At 37.0% G+C, this 20,714-nt stretch overlaps 1 protein-coding gene across 1 annotated transcript in view; it reads left to right on the top strand.

Annotated features, from left to right (window-relative positions):
- SH3RF1 (SH3 domain containing ring finger 1) overlaps positions 1–20,714 on the top strand; it is a gene marked incomplete at both ends in the record, with an annotated part of 86,462 nt that overhangs the window by 45,593 nt on the left and 20,155 nt on the right. The window contains 4 exons of the mRNA XM_081999535.1: positions 6,018–6,293; positions 7,643–7,738; positions 15,273–15,572; positions 16,486–16,596. Of these exons, the coding sequence (XP_081855661.1) occupies positions 6,018–6,293; positions 7,643–7,738; positions 15,273–15,572; positions 16,486–16,596 (783 nt within the window). The remainder of the gene's footprint in view (positions 1–6,017; positions 6,294–7,642; positions 7,739–15,272; positions 15,573–16,485; positions 16,597–20,714) is intronic.

The raw sequence follows: 20,714 nt of genomic DNA, 5'->3' as shown, positions 1-20,714 counted from the left end.
AAAATCTCATCCAATTTCTTCATTTATCAAAAACCTAAAATGTTTACTGATTGCAGTTGTTCAGCTTTTCCAAAAGTATAACAAATATGTTGGCTTGACTCTGTTTTTTATCCTGCATCCTATTTTTTTGGCTAAAGTAATCTTTCTTCGAAATGTTTATTTTTATGTAGGTCACTGTGAAGTTACACACAGATGGGTTTCAAACCTGGTCTCTTTAATCAGGGTAGCCTGGCTAGCTAGTTTCCTCTCAATGCACAGCTTCTACTTTTATTAAAATCAAAAACTGTACCAAGCTGTGACTAACCATCTTTAGCATTTCAAAACAACTCCAAATTTTTTACTGTTTTAAGTCGAAGGTGTGGTTCTTTATTTAACGTGTGCTGAGAACAGTGAGATTTATTACAACTGTATCATTAGAAACTAGTAGAAGTGAATATACTTACCAACATTAACATTGCTTACTTCCTTAATCTAGTGAACTGTCATATAAAAAATACTGTTTCATTGTATGCAGTAGAGCAACAGTAATTCATATTGGATGATACCAAAGGTTTGTTTTTATCGTTATTACAGCATACTGACAATCTGATAAAGCCTCCTGACATAAAAATATCTTACATTTTTATATTTAGATAGCAGGAACCTCAGAGGCGCTATGATTGGAAACCATTTCATTTGCAGTGATGACCTCAGCAGTCTTCCAAGATAGTTCCAATGTTAGAAGTATGTAAAACTGGTTCCACTAACAATTTAGTATCAGATGCAGATTAATAACGCTTGAGCTAGCCTTTCTTTGAGCAAATCTGACCTCATTTGTATTGTTCCTTAGATGAGAAACGTAAATGCAGGGAGCCAGCTTTTAACATTCTTCTTGGATTATTGAAGACACTTTGCGTTCCGGAACTCAAAAAGAAACGAGCAGACTTAGTTTCAAACGTTATTGCCTCTAGGTTGGTGTGTTCTGCAAAACTGAGTATTTAATTTGTTCGGGTGACAGCCGTGTATCTATAGCTTAACATAGGGAGCATGTTTCCTTCCTTTAGAAGGAAATCCTACTGAAGGAAACACATCTATCAATGTAAGCAGTTTAAGAAGGTCTTCAGTGAAGTATTCTTATAAGCTGTGTGTCTCAAAATGTGTGAAAATTTAAATGCAGGTACAGAAAGAACAAAGGAGACTGCAACAAAGAAAATGGAACTAAACAGATCAGATGGCTTTAAATTAAGACTTGAAAACAGGTATTGGAGCCAGCAAGATGAAAGAAACATGAAAAAACTGTAAGTGCAAAATGGGATGTTCTTGCATGTAGGACTGGAGAGCTTCATAAAGGCCAAAGAAGACAAGAAAGCAAAAATATGCATTAAAAAAGCTAATAAAAGGATGCAATTGAAAGATTTGAGTCAAGAAGGCAACAATATGATAGAGAATCGACTAGAAGATTAAAAGAAGCAATATTGTCATTGAAAAGGTTTGAATGACTAGGATCTGAAGAAAGGATCTCAGGTATACCTGTACCTGTTGGAGAATGTACACGTAAAGAATTCACTCGACCCAAATCTGCCTTGCAAACAAGTTGGCTGCAGCATATTAAAAACTCCTTTCCTTATGTAAAAGCAACTTCCATTGGCAACCGAGTATGTCTTACAATACTGGTTCTTTGGAGAAAAAAAAAAAGAGTTAGACTGATAAAAACACCTCTGTAGCACTAGACTTACTGTACTTAGAATTGCTGTGTAATTGGAGATTTTTTGTGAAAGTTTCTCATCTTGTCCTGCTTATTAATGTGACTTGGTCTGATTTAGGAACTGCATGGAAAGAGAATAACAATATAGATGAAGAAAAGTATTTTTTTCTGTCTTGTAAGAAAATTGCAAATAACTGATCATTATCAAGATCCTCTTATAACATGGATCAAAATGATAGTAACTTCCAGTTTTTAGATTTTCTGTAAAGAAAGGCAGAAGTTGCTCAGAAGCTAGGCATAAAAACTGCCGCTGAGGTGTCCGAGCAGGCCAGCTTTTTTGGAGCCTGGTAGCGCTTCGGTTGTGCACGTAGGCAGTTGCAGAAATCTTTTTTTGTCTGTCCTGCTGCTAACATAAACAGTACTTCTGTAAAAACAAGACTTCCTGGCCTCTTGAAGACACTCAATGTGTGTGTCAAACAGGTGAAAATGGCATAGATATTCTGGGGAAATTCACAGGGAAGCCCAGACCACATCCCAGTCTCCCAGCCGGAGAACAGGGAATGCCTGCCTCGCTTGGCAAAGTGACAGCCAGCAGCACCACAGCCGGGGAGGCTTGGAAGGAGACAGTTGCAGATGACCTGGTCTCTGTTCCATTAATTTCCTTGGGAGGGGATTTACTATTTCTGCTACTTTAGCTTATGCTGGTTCTCCAAGTGCAGTAGGTTATACAATGAGCACTGTTTTACGGCAGTGTAAGCATATTTACATTTGTGCTTTGGCCACAGAAAAGTCCTTTTTAAAAGGAAATCAGATCTCATGTTTCTGTGCAGGCATAAGTTTCTCTTGGCTTAAGCTCATGAAAAAAACATACAGTTGCATATTGTCCATCAAAAAAATAAGAGTAAAGTTCGAAATAAGGTGACTGAAGACAAACTATAAATCCAAAGAGGAAAATTGTAAGCAAATTCTGTGGGTTTCTAAGACAAAATATCTGGGTTGGAAGAATAAATCTGAGGGACCCGAGCCTCTCATATATGAATGCGTATGTATTTTTTCATATTCTTCTTAAACTGTTTGTTGTGAAGTCATGATATATTATTAATTTTATTTTCTTTAAAGGAATCTGGCATATGAAATGTATGTATATCCATGCCTTAGCTGAAAATTAATTTAAACAGTTTGTATATCAGCAGTAGTATTAGAAGTTCAAATATTTTTGCATGAGGATTTTGCATAAGGACTGAGGAAATAATTCTAAGAAACCTATTTTGTGTGGAGTCTTCTGAGTTTTATATTTTAATTGCCTAAAATGGTTTTTGTCTGGTGGTTTTTTTCCTGTTGTTTTTGCTTTCTCAAAGAGCTGGCAGGGTAAATGGCAGCTGTAAACCTAAGGGTAGGCTGCGAAGTTTTTCTTCCAAAGCCTTCCTTTCATGTTTAGCCAAGTGAGAGGCTCGGAGCGAAACGTAAACTCCGGCTCGGCATATCCTCATGGCCTTCTCTCCTGGTGAACAGCCAGTGGGGCAGAAGGGGGGCCGGAGCTGTCCAAGGCCGCTAACTGCGGTGGCCCGGAAGGCATCAGCCGTGAAGCTGTGGCTCCCAGGTTGCTCAGAGGACGAGGCATGTGAAGATGGTGCTTGAGGGCCCTTGATACGGTACCCCTGAGAGCGGCGCTCCCCATCGTTCCTTCTCACTTCATCCTCCCTCTGGGACAGAAGAAAAAGGCATTCCTTTACTTCTCTTCCGAGTCGTTTAACTGTTTCTCTTTAATCCCTGGCAGGCTGACTGAGAACCAAGTGTGTGTTTTGTTGAACTTTGCTCTGTTTGAAATTACAGACTGGAACCATTTTTAATGTGGGAAGCAAGTTTTGCAGAAACTCAACCTATACACTGGGGAAGGAACTAACTATAAAATATAAACAGATGTTTGTATGTTTGAGTGAAGGTTTTCTCATGGGAGGCTTTGTGTTAAACTGCATAAATGCAATATTGAGTTCTAACAATTAAATGATGACTAATCGATGAGTTCAATCACTCTGACGTGATCTGCTGTGCTGGCATTCCTGGTTTGTTTTGGTTTTGGTTTTGTTTGTTTTTAAAAAGATGTTTTTCCCAACTGTATTTTATACACACAGACAATCTTAAAGTTCTTCCTAAGTACACAGAGGTAGAAAGCTTTCTCCCAGGACAACGGGGTGATTCCTGGGAGAACTCAGCTATTCCCGCCAGCGTGAGAGAGATGTATATGTCTTGTAGTAGCCATAATTGCTTGGGGCTCATTTTCTACCAAGTAATTCTTTGGCTTGTAATCACTGAAGGGCTGTAATTTTTTTGGCTGGTTGGTTTGTTATTGGAATGGCAATGGATAAGCAAGCTGTGTTTCCTCTCGGGTGTAGAGATGTGTTTCTTTTTGCTTCCAACTTGCCCTCTCCCCCCCGCCCAGTTATGGTCCGCACTTGTGCTTACTACTTCTACGCTGACTGCTTCCTTTGTTCTCTCTGTTTACTCTGCAGAGAGCGCGTAGGACTAAAAAAATACATACGTACATATAATACTTTTTAATTCTCCTATTGTGGCCATGAATTTCCCCCTCAACCACTTGGGGCCCACAAATGTTGGCCCTCTAGTTGATGTCTTTTTCCCTGTCCAGGTTTACGCAGACTGTGCCAGTGATGTTTACGTTCTGCACTGATGCAGTTAAGTGTGATCATGAAGAAAAATACTGTTTGCTTCAGTCTGAAGATCACCAGTTTTTGTGAACAATTGCATGGATTCGCTAATATAATAGTTTTAGTGTTCTTCCCAGATGCAATAGAATGAACTGTGATTTTTTTCATATATTCATATGTAAATCATAGTTGTCTGTACCTATATATATACATATGGTTTCCCTTGAATGTTTGGTATAGAAAGAAAATCATTAAATAAGCTAATCTTTAAGATACTCTTCATCCATTCATGAAATTATTAATCTGTTTATAAAACCATACACAAAAATTAAAGATGTCCAAACAAATTGGATTATATTGAAAGACAAAATTTTAAGTGCTAAATGTGAGATAAATTATCAAGCCCTCTGTCTTGTGATCAGTGAGACTCGGAAGTGGTAATTCCTTCTGAGAATTTCCTTGTGTTGTGTGTGTACCTCTGGAGATATTGCAAGTGCAACTCCAGTTTACAATCTGAGCTGGTAGAAGACTTGAGAGGAGAAGACATGCTATGGGTAGATGTGGTGAATAATATTGCCAACATTGAGTTTCATTAAAATTTGCCTTTCTGATAAGGGATAGCATTAAAGATGTGAAATACTGTGCTCTAGTTGACTATAAATGATGTCTTTGCTATGGAAAGACTGTCTTAGTAATGCAGGTTGCTGCTGTTCACATCATTAAGGGAGTGAGCTCTCCTCTAGGCATGTAAAGTTGGAGAGAAAAGAGTTTTGAAGGCAGTAGCCCTAATACTAGAATTGTAGAGTTTTATGGCTCACTCTTGCACGATGTGGAAGCAGAGACTGAGCAATTAAAAAATAATACCTGCGGTCTATATGAGGGAGGATGACATAGTATTATATTGTAATCCTTCCGACATACACCCAAGAGCAGCACCAATGACGTATAGTTTTCAGATATTACGGAGGAATCAAGTGAATGAAACTCAAGGATGCACACCTTCAACGGATTTTTCCCCGTAATGCTTTTTAGCCAGGTTTTTAAATAAATATTAATTTTAAAGGGTTGTTCCAGGATAAAATAGCTCACCTTTAATAAAGTGAGATTTGTTTTTCAAGCTGGAAAACACCTCCTTTATGTCCTTATCCTTAGCATTCTGTGCCTGTGAAATAAGTACGGTGAGGAAAATGATAAGAAAATCAGGAAGAAGATACACCTTAAAGGTCTTAGAGCAAATTTGTTATTCTAGTGCTGTATTTTCTTGCAGCATTTTTCTGTCAGATCTCTCAAGTGATCAGGATACTTTCCAGTTTTTTGTTTTGTGTGGGTTGTTTTTTTTTTAATGTTGAAGCTTAGTGAATTAGTACATGAGGGTTGAAGTATTACTGTTTTGTGCCTCTCTTGTGTCTAGCAACATTGTAGCATTAATGAAAATCATAATGAAATTTAGGGGGATATTAAGACTCTATAGGACTGAAGTTCTTCCTACATGTTTGGGTAACATCAGTAGAATCATTGCAATAAAATAGTTTTATTGTGTATAATTTTACTTCGCAATTTTATACAGTTGCATTCATAGTCTTCTGACTATATAGAAGAATGTAATACAAATTCCATTTAGTAACATTCATCTAATTCTAGTGATTTTTTTTTTTCTTCTTCTCTAGGGTGTACCTCAGTTACCATGTGCCAAAGCATTGTATAACTACGAGGGAAAAGAACCTGGAGATCTTAAATTCAGTAAAGGAGACATCATCATTTTGCGTCGACAGGTGGATGAAAATTGGTATCATGGAGAAGTCAATGGCATCCATGGCTTTTTTCCTACCAATTTTGTTCAGATTATTAAACCTTTACCTCAACCTCCGCCTCAGTGCAAAGCACTTTATGACTTTGAAGTAAAAGACAAGGAAGCAGATAAAGACTGTTTACCATTTGCAAAGGTAAAAACAGAATAAAACTTATTATTTTCTTTTAATAATTTCATTCACTTGGATAAGAAATAATAAGACTGTTCTGTAGTCTTGTCTGCATTTTTTATTAAATACAAAAAGGGCAAGTAGTTCTGCAGGTATTTCTCCTATGTTGTTTAGTTTTGCCTGCTTTCTCTTCCTAAATTACAGATAATTTCTCTGAGGTTTTGTTTTTGAGAATGCAGTTTTTCATAATTGCAGTAGTAATGGTCTTAATTTATGAGAAATAACCTATATTATGAATTAAGTGTTCCATCTTCGAAATAAATGCTTATTTTAAATTTTTGAGTTGGTACTATTTTCAGCTTTGCATTTAGTCAGTGACCTTTTTAGGATCTAGATACTAGGCACAAAGTCCTACTAAACTTTGTCGTTCTATAGTATTACTAATTGCCTTTTGGAAAATATGATGTTTCTTCTGTTCTTGTTTCTATTGTGATTAATTTTCTGTTTTGCAAGGCACGTAATGATACAGAGTTTTAACAGGAATCCTTTTTTCCAGTCTGATTCTTTAGTTTATCAAATTGCACAAAAATGTTGCAAGATCAAATGTGAGCTCATAGCTTTTCTATCCTTGCCTTTTGAAAATGAAAAGGATGGCCAAAATTCTAAAAAAGAAGGATATTAACACGTGGACGGACAGTGGTTATTACAAGACAGAACAGCAGTACTGTTGAGGATGATTGGCATTAGCTTGCATATTTTGATTAACTTGTTGGCAAACTATTTTGTTTTTTTCAAATCTGCACTGTCACTTGAGTAAGCATATCTGTTTCCAAATATTTTAACTTGCGTATGGAACAATTACATATAAGCAAGAGCAGTGTCTAATGTGCACATAAACCCTTTTTTTATGTAACATTCTCAAAACCATATCTATCCCAAATGCTCCATGTAGATGTGAAAGAAATATCACTTACCAGTGTTCTTAAGTACTTAAGTAGGAAAGCAACATCTAGGGAAGAGTAGGTAATGAGTCAGTTGAGAAGGAAAAAGATTGTAGTTCTGTTGATGAATACCAGGGACTTAAAGGGGGATTGATGAATACCATGGATTGAACACAGCAGGAAGCCTGGCAGTAAGGGTGAAGTCAGATGGCTGAGACTAGCTGTGGACAGTTAGCTGAACTCTGACAAAATAGGAAAAGGAACGGCTGGAACTGACTTCAACCCCAAAAGCGGCATGTTCCTTTTACAGAGTGCCTTCTCTGCTGTTCTTGTCCATGTACCACCTTCTCTGATTACCTGTGCGTAATGGAGGGAAATTAAATTAGAAGTTTAATTAGAGCTGGGAGACATAATCACTGCATGTTCACACAGGATGATGTTCTGACTGTAATTCGCCGCGTGGATGAAAACTGGGCAGAAGGAATGCTGGCTGACAAGATAGGAATATTTCCAATTTCATATGTTGAGGTGAGTAAAGTTGGGCCCTCAGTAAGGTTGGGCCCACTGTGTATTTCATCTTCTAAAAGGAAAAATAATCAGTACTGGTGATGATTCTAAAATAACCTGAGGTATAAATAGTCTTAGACCTAAAATAATTGAAGATCTGTGTGCTTAGTTTGGGAAGGTTAATTACCTCAGCAGTTGAACCGGTGATTTTTACTTAGCTATTTGATACCTGTTTTCATTAAATAGAATTGGAATGAAAGTACTTAGAGGCAGTCACTGTGTTTTCTTGTTAATATTGGAGTCATGCAGTCAATCACAAACCACACTTAACTGCAAAATGAAAGCAATCAGCAAGTCAGAGAAATTGTAATCTTTGCACTGTCCTTTATACCTGACTCCCAAAACCAAATTAGCAGGAGAAAGTCAGAGAATATAGGCTGTTGTTAAGCAGGTAAAGCATTGACTTTTACATCCAAAAGACCCTTATGTAAAATCTTCTGTGTCTTCGTGCATTTCTCATACGTGATATGACAGTTTACAGTGAGAGGTGGCAGTTGAGAGTTTCCCCAACCTTTTAAGGTTTACGAGTTGAAAGACATAGGTGATGTGATTATGTGACAATGATTATTAAAACTTGCATTACAGAAAGATATAGAGGTTTGGAACAGTGTTTGTCTTTTTCTGATAGGTATGCTATGGATACTTGGTAAGGTACACTTCTCCCACTGAAGAGATTTCATTTAAATAAATGAGGCATAACAGTGAAAAAAAGTATTTTCACATTACCTGTGGGATGATAATATGTACCTCAGGTCACAGAAGAAGTGTGTAAACGTACTAAGAATCAAGTCAGGTTTTATTAATTCAATTTCTGAATACCCTGATGAGATGGGAACTTAATTCAAAATTGCTATGTTCAGCCAACATAGAATTTTTTTTTTAAGGGAAGATATGTCTATTCATTTTTATAGGTTGATGTAAGGATCTGTATATCTGGGGATAGAAATTTTCACATGACTGAAAAAACAGCAATGAAAGGGTTTCAACCTGCTTAGTGCAATTCTGGCTTCAGTTTAAGAAGTTTTTTTTAAGAATTTAAGAATAAGTTCATTTTAAGAAGTTCTTGCCCCTGGCTGTTCATTCCTAGCTCCTTGCAAGTAACTGCCCCTTCAGTTCAGCCAGTAAAGGTTTTTGTGGTGCTTTTTACAACAAAATCACTTTACTTTGCCAAGTTAGAGAAAGCCCTTTCCTTGGGCTGCCACTTGGGCTAACTATTTTGATAACAACTCTGTTTCCATCTCCTACAAAAGTTTACAAAACAGAGATATACTCTTGGAAAAAAATACGTAAAAATGATACTCAGTCACAAAATGTATTTCACTGATGTTTTTAGACAAATTCCATAAGAAAACATATCTTCAGTTAACCCTTTTAGAACAGGTACAAGCACTTGTGTACACACTCACAAATCCCCACGAAGATGATATGGGAAATCTAGAGTGATAAATAATACCCAAAGAGATATTTCAGATCAGATAGAGATCAGATAGGGGTTTTTTTCAGTATATACTAAATTGAAACATGCTGTCATGAAGAGCGGTGAGATATGCAGGAAACTATCAATTTGAATTTTGAAATACCCATTTTCTGAGATTATATAACTGTTGTTCTGGATAATATGCAGGCAATTGATACAAACAAGTATATCAAACCATTCTTACTTGTGTTGTTAAGAAAGACGCCAAAGATGAGAAGTAATTCATATTTTTGAGGCATCTTTATATAGTTTTTTTAGTTCTATTTCCCAGTCCTGTAATCATTGCCTATTTTTGTCATAATGTGTACGTTAGTCCACATCCTTTTTCTTTTTTTTTTTTTTTTAATGTGAATTAGTAGCCGCATTTACTGGAGACTTTCTGAAGTCATTAACTTTAAAATGAGTGTAGTCTGTGATGTTTGTTCTGTAGTATAGGTCTGAAATTTGCAATGTTTCCTGTACGATGAGGTCACAGAATAAACTTTAGGTATGTTGAAGTCCATGAAAAATTCTGATTATATTTGAGGACAGCTTGTTACCTGGAAGACCATTTTATGATTCAGTGATTGCTTGATTGCTTGTCTGCTCTATTCTTTTATATCGCTTTCACTTACTAAATTTGTGGTAATAATAAAAGCTAAGATTGAAAACATTTGGGAGGAATTTTTATAGTGATTCCATTAAAAGTATAGTTTGTTAACTGAGTCACAAAACATTACGTCTTTAGCTGTAAACACCTAGCATTGTGAAATAATTACTTCTATCTGTAAATTAAAAATAAATAATGCAAAACATTGCAAAAAAATTAAATTTTGCTTTCTAAGAAGTGCTAAAACCAAAGAAGCCCTCCAGTTTTACTAGAGTAAGACTTGATTAACATATCTAAATTACTGGACTTTTGACTGATGGAATTTCAACACGCTTGCATTAAAAGCAAGTCAGCCAGGCTCTTGCACAGTGACGAAATACAATGCAGTGAGTCTAGAAACTGTATGGTTAAGTTCATAACACTTTTGTTTATCTCTGTTCCAAAAAGAAAGATTAATCAGAACTAAACAGATACTATTGGAATTTTTCTATGTGGAGTATAGTTCTGGATACAATATACATTTCTTAGAAAAACCTCAAATTTGACATTTTTATGTGGTTTAACACTTAGTAAACACACTCCAAATGTAAAAAGTATTTACATTTTTACAAGTTATTCATCACTCATACAGAATAAGTAGAAAATACAAACGCCCAGAATAGCAGAAGAAAAATCAGGGAAAAGGAATCACTTTTCAATCAAAGCGTCAGTAGAAAATAACAACTTTTGTTTTCCCAAGTTAACATGAACAACTGGGAAACACCTTTGTATTAATCCAGCTCCTCTAGCTTTGTAAAGAAATAATCTTATATAAATGTAGGGGGAATAAAACCCCAAACGATCTAACATGTTCACTAGTAGAAATTTTAAGTTATTTGTCATTTTATACTACTGCATCCATCAGTTAACACAGTGTTTTAATCAATGAGAACATAAGATCTTATGTAGCTAGTGTGTCAGGTTGGAGGTTTTATATTAGCAACTCCTCCTGTACAAAACAGGAGTGTTTCAAAACATAGTTACTTTTTATGGTGTCTATACATTCTAGATTTCTATCATGATCTTTTTCACATTGTACTTACTAAGCTAAGCTTTCTCTGTCACTGTTAAATGATATGATCTGATTTAAAGTGCTTAGGAAATAAAAAAAAAAAAAACAACAGACTTTTGTAACAATACTAACCCCGAAGAATAAGATAAAGCCTTTTCTGGGAACTTTCCTCTATTTGTTGACTGTTTTGACTGCCTGGACCTTAAAACAGAAAATTTTATGTTAAAAGTGAATGTTGTATATTACGCCTGAAAACAGAGATTGTTAGTTTTGGGTAGAAAATTATAGTCTATATTTGAATGTGATAATCTCGGTGTTATCATTCCAATGACAGCTTCTGAGCATTGTAGTTTTGATTAATTTCCCCAACAAAAACTGCAATACGGAACTATTTCATTTGTTTCAAAAATTGATTTAATATAATCTTTGCTCATGATTGTGGTCTGTTCCAGATTTGCAAAATGATTCTTCCACTGGTTTGGACAAAATATATTGGTTCTGACACTTTAATTGCAAAGCTGAATTTATGTTTCTAAGCTATTGCCTATCCTCTGGGATGATGCTTAGCAAAAATAATAAGGTCAAATAAGGACAACATTTACCTTAGTTGCACTTACACTTTACTCCTTTGTTTCCCAATATATGTGAAAGTAAAATGTTGTCTAGAAATTGGAATTTGACTAATAATAGTGTTGGTAATGTGGAAAAATAACTCCTTGACTTATGGTGATGTGGTAAAATTGCATAAATAAAGATTTTGCATGACTATGGATAGATCATTTGAGGGAGAGGATGGTGTTTCCACTTAATTTCAGAAAGTGATGATACATAAATTCTAACTATCTACATGTGAGTGAAGAACACCTGAATTAATTTCTAAAGTAAGCACAGTAAAGCACAACTGTAAGAAACCTTGAAATAGGTCTTGCATGGTAGTCGACTTAGTAATTTTTCCAGATGGCCGCAAGCAGGCAGAAACCTGTCTGCTAGCCTACCACAGCACTGAGATGTGGCTCAGCTGTCCACCTCTGTCTTGCCCCATTTGGAGAGTTGTTATGTTTCCTGGGTTTTGATGGGAAGGGGAATTGGATTTCAGGCTACCTGTTACAGCAAAGATTTTGTTGAATGGAAAAAAACAAATAAATGTGAATGTTAAAGTTAAAAACACTTTGGTTCAAATAGGTCTGTCACAGAAAACCACTGACATGGAAAATGTGGAAATAGTTACAGGGGTATTTGTTGCAGAAAGGAACGCTGTATTGAAACACTTCACAGCATGAAGTTACAAGCGGTGTTCCCCAGGGCTCGGTGCTAGGGCCAGTCTTGTTCAGTATCTTTATTGATGATCTGGATGAGGGGATCGAGTGCTCCCTCAGTAAGTTTGCAGATGACACCAAGTTGAGTGGGAGTGTTGATCTGCTGGAGGGCAGGAGGGCTCTGCAGAGGTCCAGACAGGCTGGATCAATGGGCTGTGGTCAACTGTATGAGGTTTAATAAGTCCTGCACCTGGGTCACAACAACCCCATGCAATGCTACAGGTTTGGGGAGGAGTGGCTGGAGAGCTGCCCGGCAGAAAAGGACGTGGGGGTGCTGGTTGACAGCTGGCTGAACATGAGCCAGCAGTGTGCCCAGGTGGCCAAGAAGGCCAACAGCATCCTGGCCTCTATCAGAAAGAGTGTGGCCAGCAGGAGTAGGGAAGTGATCGTGCCCCTGTACTCGGCGCTGGTGAGGCCGCACCTTGAATCCTGTGATTGGTTTTGGGCCCCTCACTACAAGAAGGACGTTGAGGTGCTGGAGCGTGTCCAGAGAAGGGCAACGAAGCTGGTGAGGGGTCTGGAGCACAAGTCTTATGGGGAGCAGCTGAGGGAACTGGGGTTGTTCAGTCTGGAGAAGAGGAGGCTGAGGGGAGACCTTATCGCTCTCTACAACTACCTGAAAGGGGCTTGTGGCGAGGTGGGTGTTGGTCTCTTCTCCCAAGTAACCAGCGATAAGATGAGAGGAAATGGCCTCAAGTTGCGCCAGGGGAGGTTTAGACCAGATATTAGGAAAAACTTCTTCACCGAGAGAGTGGTCAAGCATTGGAACAGGCTGCCCAGGGAGGTGGTGCAGTCACCATTACTGGAAGTGTTCAAAAAATGTGTGGATGTGGCACTTCAGGACATGATTTATTGGGCATGGTGGTGTTGGGTTGATGGTTGGAGTTGATGATCTTGAAGGTCTTTTCCAACCTTAATGATTCTGTGATGAGTGGGATGCATTCCCATGGTGACCTTGAATAGTTGCTAGCCATTTCATTAGAAAATGCATGCAAGTTCTTGATTTCTCTTCTCAAGAAGTAAACCGCACTCTGCAAAATACTCTGCAACTATTGCTATCTTCAGGTTGTTTCTAGAAAATGCAGTTCACTTCCATGTTTAGGTTCATGCTACTGTCTTGTGCTTGCTTCTCTACATAAGAAAGCTCAGTACATTGCTTATATATGAATCAGTCCCATGGCTGAGCCTTAAGTCTTCTCTTATAGAGAGGAAATAATACTTCTGTATAGAGGAAATCAGATTCTGCAAGCACAAATAGCTTCAGGAGGTAAACAAACATAATTAGGTGTAACGGGTACGTTGGGGTGCTTTTAGCAGAGAGAGTGGCTTTTGGTTTTGTATTTTATTCCTGTGTGATCCCTTAACTATTCCAATTAAGTAGTTCTTGTTTTAGAAATGACTACTGCTTTTCTTTCTCTGATCTGTGTAATTTCTGAACAGGCTCTTATCTAATCTACTCCCTTATTTAGCAAGGAGTAGAAGTGGTTGCAACCATTGTATAAGACAGTATGGAAGACACAGATTCTCAGGAAGGACATGAAGAATTTCAACCTGAATTGGAAAAAATAAAATGTGCAAAATGTATGAAATGATTAGTCTTTGAAAAGCCTGCATGTTCTTCCATGATGGATAGGACCCTGACAGGATGAGTAGCAAGCAGGCTTTTTCTGGTCTTATTTTGTAGTTGTTTCGTGTCCTTCAGCATTGGATCAGTATTCTGTGATAAAATAACATTGTTTTCACTGGTCTGTTAAAAGTATGTTTGCTCTAAATTTTAGATTTAATAAATTTAAAAAATTGTCTAAATAATGGGCTTACAAATTAATTGGAGAAAGCTGTATGGTTATGTCTTCTGTACTACACAAGTGGTACAAAATTATTTTTTCCATGCCCAGTATTAGCAGGGAAAATCTGTCATCCACCTTTTTCTTAGGAATGTTTACATACATTGTCTTGTCCTATACTTCCTGTTCTCTTCAGCTGCCTTCTAAAGGACCAACAATAAGAATATTGAGGAAAAAGTTCTATCTTCTCATTTTTGTATCCTTTTTCAAATCCCCCATTATGCCTCTCTTCCACTGCAGAATGTTCTAGGTAGTTCTTCCTCTTCAAGCATTTCGTGATCTTAATTTTCATACTGTTACATCCTAGTAGGTTTTTATGTCAACTCCTCATTGTTCCAGTAGTCCTAGTTTTGAACTTTGTCTATTTCTTCTGTATATGCATGGAATTTCCTTCCAGATCTCCTCTTTCAAATACCACTTGAAAACCTTTTCTATATTAAAAAATTAATAATGATTAATGATGTGTTATTGTCTAGTAGAGTTTTGATGGGGTAAAATACTGCTTTAAAACTCTTAATGAGTATAGTAGGTATCTTAAGACTTGTGGGAAAATGGGTAAAATTTCAGAAAATTCAGAAGCTGAAATGGTATTTCCACAGAATTTTCTCCTTATACTATCTTATGCTTGTATAGCTATTTGTTGTCAGGCAGTATACTGATATAACTGGATCTTTAGTTTGTCCTACTGTCTTCTTACGTCTACATTTAGGAAGCCTGTTTTTTTACTACTGGTAGTGCTAAAGATACATGCCTAAATACCAAGGGATAGTAGAAGGAATGTCCTCAAGAGCCCACATGAAAAGGTGTGGGCTTATGTCATAGTTACAAACAAAACAAAAAAGACTTAAAATGAAATGAACATTCAAGAAATTTTGTAATACAGATTTTTATATTATAAGGTCAAATGGAGCTGCTGTGATTAATCTGACTTCTAGATAATACATGCAGCGGATATTGCTGAATTAAGCCATGGCTAGACTAGAGCATAATGTCCTTTATTGATTGAAATTGAAATTTTACCTCTGATGGGTAGTCCACGCCAGCCCAACAGTAAGTGCGTTGAGTTTGTAATGGCTAGTTTGTAGACTAGGTCAGTATGTCAGTTTTAAATTGCATGTTTTAAATTCTATTCTGAATACAAGGAAAATAGATTTGTTGTTGTTGTTATATTCAGGTGATTTTTATAAACAAATACTAATGTCTGACTATCTTCTGTAGTTTAACACAGCAGCCAAACAGCTGATAGAGTTGGATAAGCCCTCAGGTTCTGCTGTTGACTCTGGAGAAGGTACCTCTGGGGCAGCCCACAATTCAACCCAAAAGCACACCGATACTAAGAAAAACACCAAAAAACGGCACTCTTTTACCTCCCTCACTATGTCCAACAAGTCTTCACAGTCTTCTCAGAATCGCCACTCAATGGAAATTAGTCCTCCTGTCCTCATCAGCTCCAGCAACCCAACTGCAGCAGCCCGCATAAGTGAGCTGACGGGACTTTCCTGTAGTGCCCCTTCTCAGGTAATTTGCATGAAATCAAATATAAATAAATTGTATTTTTTAATAAATATATAGGCTTCTGATCTTGTCAGATTACTTCAAATTATCGATTATACGTAATTAATAATAACTTACGCTTTCACAAAGTTTATTTTCCGACATGAGAGGATTTAAGGAAAACATTTTACAGCACTTCTTATACAATGATAGCAAATATTTTTGGTCTTGTAAGCTAATTTTTGTCACAGTTGTTAATTTCTTAAGTGCCACAGATTATTAAACTGTGGAAACTAGAAACTGGAGTGATTTAATTTCTTGGGGTTTCTCTAAATTGAATATAATTTTGGATATTAATAAAGTGCATGCAAGTAAAAGGTAGATTCAACTTGAAAGTTACATGAATTCCAGAAATGTACCATATTAATCTAATTGTGATTAATAGAAATATATATCTAGCTTTATTTGTTAATCTCCTGTTTCTTCAAAGTGTTTAGTTAGAAGCTAACTGAAGTATTTTCTGTACAATTGTCTGTTTCACATAGAGATTACATTTTGGGAGAAGAGTACTGGAGACTAAGAAATGTTGGTGGCAGTTTACATAAGCTAGTAAATATATTTTATTTGCATGTCTTTGGGATCTGACAGCCTTTTATGGAAAAAAAGAAAACTAACATTGGTAAAAGTATGTTTCACGTTGCTGGTTCAGTGTATCTCTAAAGTGTTTGAAAGATAAGGGAAGAGGAAAAAAAAGTGAGTGGTGTGATCCAATACTGTTTGTATGAGTATCTAATAAAAAATTAGTTCTTGTCTAAAGTTACAGATAGTAGAGTACTGGTGATTTTGACCATGAAGCTTACAGCTGTGTCAAAACCAGCTCTTATTAAACTACTCTGAACTGACCCTGCTGTTTGTTTTTGGTTTTTTTCTTTGACAGGTTCATATCGGTACTACAGGGCTAATTGTGACTCCACCCCCTAGCAGCCCAGTCACAACAGGGCCTTCATTTACCTTCCCATCAGAAGTTACCTACCAAGCTGCTCTTGGTGTAAGTATATTTTAAGAAAAGTCAGCCTTGCCATTTATCTTTGGTCTGTACAGTCTCTTTTTTCTTTCTCAATTCCGATTTGAAATTATTATTTTATTATGAGTTTAATAATAAATTATGTTATTGTTATGTTTATTATTGTCTTTGTGGTAGACAATGGTCTACATTGAACTATAGCCAAAGAATTATTGATACAATAATGTTTGCATCCTGTCATGCATATCCATTTCTCCAGATTTCCTCTTGCTGTAGTAAACACAAGAAGCACACTTCCTTCCAGAACAGTGTTTCTTTTCAGCATGAGTAGGAAAGAGATTATGCTGGGGGGAAGGTTAGGGGAAACAAGCAAGATCTTAAAAAAAACCATCAATTGAGACCACAGCTGCCACATATTTCTGTTTCTTAGCTCAATATTATCGAGATTCTCTGAAGTAAGTTTCAAAACTCTGCTTTCTCCTAATTAAATAAAATTATTTTAGTTGTGTGTCCACCTGTGGCCAGAAGAACATTAGATTTTTGGAGATCAATATGAAAAACTGTTGCAAATGGCCATCTTCTAAAGGAAGGAATACACTGCAGTGCTGTTTCTTTTGGACAAAGAAAATGACATTGTCTTCAAAAAGTGCAGGATTTCATTCCAAAACCAACTGAAATTTTGTATTTTGCTGTGCTTGTGATGGAGAAGCTCTGGAATGTTCTATATCATACTGCACTTATCAGATCCTGACCTAAACGGCAGTAAAGGTTGTGGATACCAATTTTCAGATATCTGCAAGGGAACTTAATGAGCCTTTATTTTGACCATAGGAATTCTCAAAATTTATTTATTGTTTCAAGTTCAAAATTGTGCCCCTAACCGGGGAGGGAGAGGGAGACGGGGCACAGTTGAATAATAAATCTCTCCTTTGTTTAAAAAAACCCAACACAAACAACAAACAAAACAAACAACCCCAAGGCTTGATCTTGTTTAGGTGTCTAATTATCCTTGCAGCCTTTAAAGCAAGTAAAACATGGTGAATAGCCTTGCTGCTAAATGTGTCTGGTTTTGTTTTCAACTTTCGACACTTTGATCATTTTATACGTTTGTCTGCAAAATCGAAGGCAGAATTGTCTGTCTTCTGTTACTAACTTTTTGTTGTTTAAGTAAATACTTATATGTGGCTGGGTTGCAGCTGAGAGATTGCATTTTAAGAGCTTGCTTTGTGACTCTAAGTTATGCTTTCCGGTCCTTAAAATTGTGATGATGTTGTTTTCTGAATTATCTCCAGTACTTCCTTCTGGCATGGTAAGCACATGGTAAGTGCATTCCAGAACTGGGTCTTTTTCAGTGGTGAAAATATTGATAGTATGACCCTTTTACTTTTATCCTGTTAGTCTGATGTTTGTATCTTGAGAATTTGCATTCATTCATTTGGCCTGAGCGTAGCACAAAGTTTATGTTCAGCTAAATATCCACCATGATCCCACAAGTTTTCATCGTCGTTAGTGATACAGTAATTGCTCTTATCCAGGTAAGTGTATTTCACATTCTTTGTTCTTCAGACAGATAACCTTATTATTAACAATTATAAAGACAGTATGCTTTGGCCCTGCCTTGCTGGGTAATGCAGGTTGAGCAGTAGCAATGCTGTGTCCTTTTATTGTGAACAACTCCTTCAATCTGTGGATCGTCTGTGCAATCCTACTGTTAAATGTATGTTAATCTGGAACCAGTTAATAATCTCCTTCTGTTTAGATTCATAGTTTAATGTCATAGAGCAGTTGGGGTTGGAAGGGACCATCATCATCCAATCATCTAGTCTCATCTGCTTAAGCAGGGCCACCTAGAGCCAGTTGCCCAGGATGGTGTCTGGACAGCTTTTGGATATCTCCAAAGATGGAGACTGCATAACTTCTCTTGGCAACCTGTGCCAGTGCTCAGTCACTCTCACAGTGAAAAACTGTTTCTTTCAGACTGTGTCATCTTTGCACCTTCCCTTCAGGTACTTATATACATTCATGAGTTCCCCTGAGCCTTCTCTAGGCTGAACAGTCCCAGCTCTCAGCCTTTCCTCATAGAAGAGATGCTCCAGTCTCTTAATTATCTTAGTGATGCTTTCCTGGACTCTCCAGCAGGTCTGTGTGTCTCTTGTACTGGGGAGCCCAGGACTGGACACAATACTCCAGGTCTGGCCTCATCAGTGCTGAGGAGAGGGGAAGGATCACCTCCCTTGACCTGCTGGCAACACTCCTCTTAATGCAGCCTAGGATACTATTACCCTTCTTTTTTTCCACAAGGGCACATTGTTGGCTCATGTTCAACTAGGTGTCCATCAGGAAGGACCCCAGGTCCTTTTTTTTGCATCTGGGGTGTACATCTAACACTAGAAACAATTAGCTGCTTATATACTAATCCATGTAATCTTTTATACTTCTTTCATCCTGTCCTTCAGAAAATACCAGTAAGAAATGAGCAAACAAAATCAGTTTTGGTACCATTTGTGCTGTTAGGCAGAATACGGGTCTAGCTAACACATTGGTTTGATTTGTAGCTGAGACACTCATGTTTTGGAGAGGATGGGGTATCACAGAACCATTAAGGTTGGAAGAGACCTTCAAGATCATCAAGTCCAACTAGGGTAGGCAGGATTCAAAGCATAATTTAAAAAAAAAAAAAAAAAAAAAAAAAAAGGACATAATTTCAAAAGCTCTGTCAGAAGTTGGTGGTTTTTTTTTTTCCTCTTCTCAGTAACAAACACTTTTGTTTGTTATTAAGAATCAGTAGTTTGTTCTTTGATGCCAACATTGAAAAATACTTTATTTTGGTGCTGATGCAAAGTCATTAAACCACCTCGGGTGCTTTAGTTGCATAAGCATGTTCAACAGCAGTCTCACCATTGGTACTCACAGGAATTAAATTATAGTGCTAAATGCAGCATGGAGTGAAACTCCTGCCACATGATCGTCCTGTATCCTGGAGTGCTACTTTCTCGTTGTGATAACCATGTTCCTGGTTATGTTTCCAATTAGGCATATAATTCCCATTGAGAATCTAAATTATTCTCTGCCACCCTCTTTAAAAGTCAATAACCTTCTGTACATAATGTTCTGTTTCTTCTTGACTTGTTTTCAGCATGACTAAAATATGAGCTGGCAACTGAGGCTACAGTCCCATGTTCTTTTCTATAGATGATATTAGATGATGATCCAGTTTATTGTCACAGACTGTGAAGTGTGTCTTTTACCTCCACTTTTCCTCTTGCTTCATAAACTCTTGTTCTAATTTTAGAAATGTGCAAAACAGTTTTGACAGGTCAGGAGAGAAAGTGATGTTCTTGTGTCTCTAGACGTTTACCTTCTGGAAATACCCTCCCTGATGTTCAGAGCATTAATTTTAAGCTACGGGACAATTGTGATTGTATGATTTAATACATCAGAAGTGGTTGGCTTGAGTCCTTTTGCTTTTGTATTTTTTGCTTTTGTAAGTATAAACTCCTGCATTTCTCAAAGTTTCTCCCTTCAGCTTTTTCTTCATTTCTGAATACTAAGCAAATGACAAGGAAGTTGGACTGGAAGAGGGAGAGTTTCTCTTTACCACGAAGATGGATTAATTGGATCTTCTTCCTGTCAATCATTCTGGCGTTTATAACACTATTTAAAGTAATTGATTGTTCTTTCAGAGCAAACCATTTATACAACTTCTTTTACTTCAGGCCAAACTCATATTAAAGGGAAAAAATCAGAAAGGATGAGCATGATTCCCCATCAGTGAAGTAAAGAAGGATATATTCCTTTACCTTAATCCTGAACTTATGCATCTTTGCTGCATTTATCTGTCCTGAATCTAGAAGCAGAGAAAAGCTAGTGTCTTATGTAAGAAAGATGGCTTTTTTTATTGTTAAGAGGAGATATTTTGAGCTGTCTTGTTGGGCAGCAAGTTTCTCTAAGACAGTTGGGATTAATTTGTAGCCCAGAGGAGCCTGTGAGTCCTTTGTCTGTGTACACATACAGGATCACTTTTTAGTTTGTTTACACTGTTACTTTGGGAAAGAGTATGGTGGTTCAAAAAATGCCAATTGTATTGATTTTATTTTGTCCATAATAATCTTCTGTAGATGCTCTTTGGTACCAAACGTTGT

This window comes from Phaethon aethereus (genome assembly GCF_964289735.1).
Source record: "Phaethon aethereus genome assembly, chromosome: 4".
Lineage (NCBI taxonomy): Eukaryota > Metazoa > Chordata > Aves > Phaethontiformes > Phaethontidae > Phaethon > Phaethon aethereus.
Note: the sequence above shows the minus strand (reverse complement) of the source record. Positions and strands in the feature narration are given on the sequence as shown.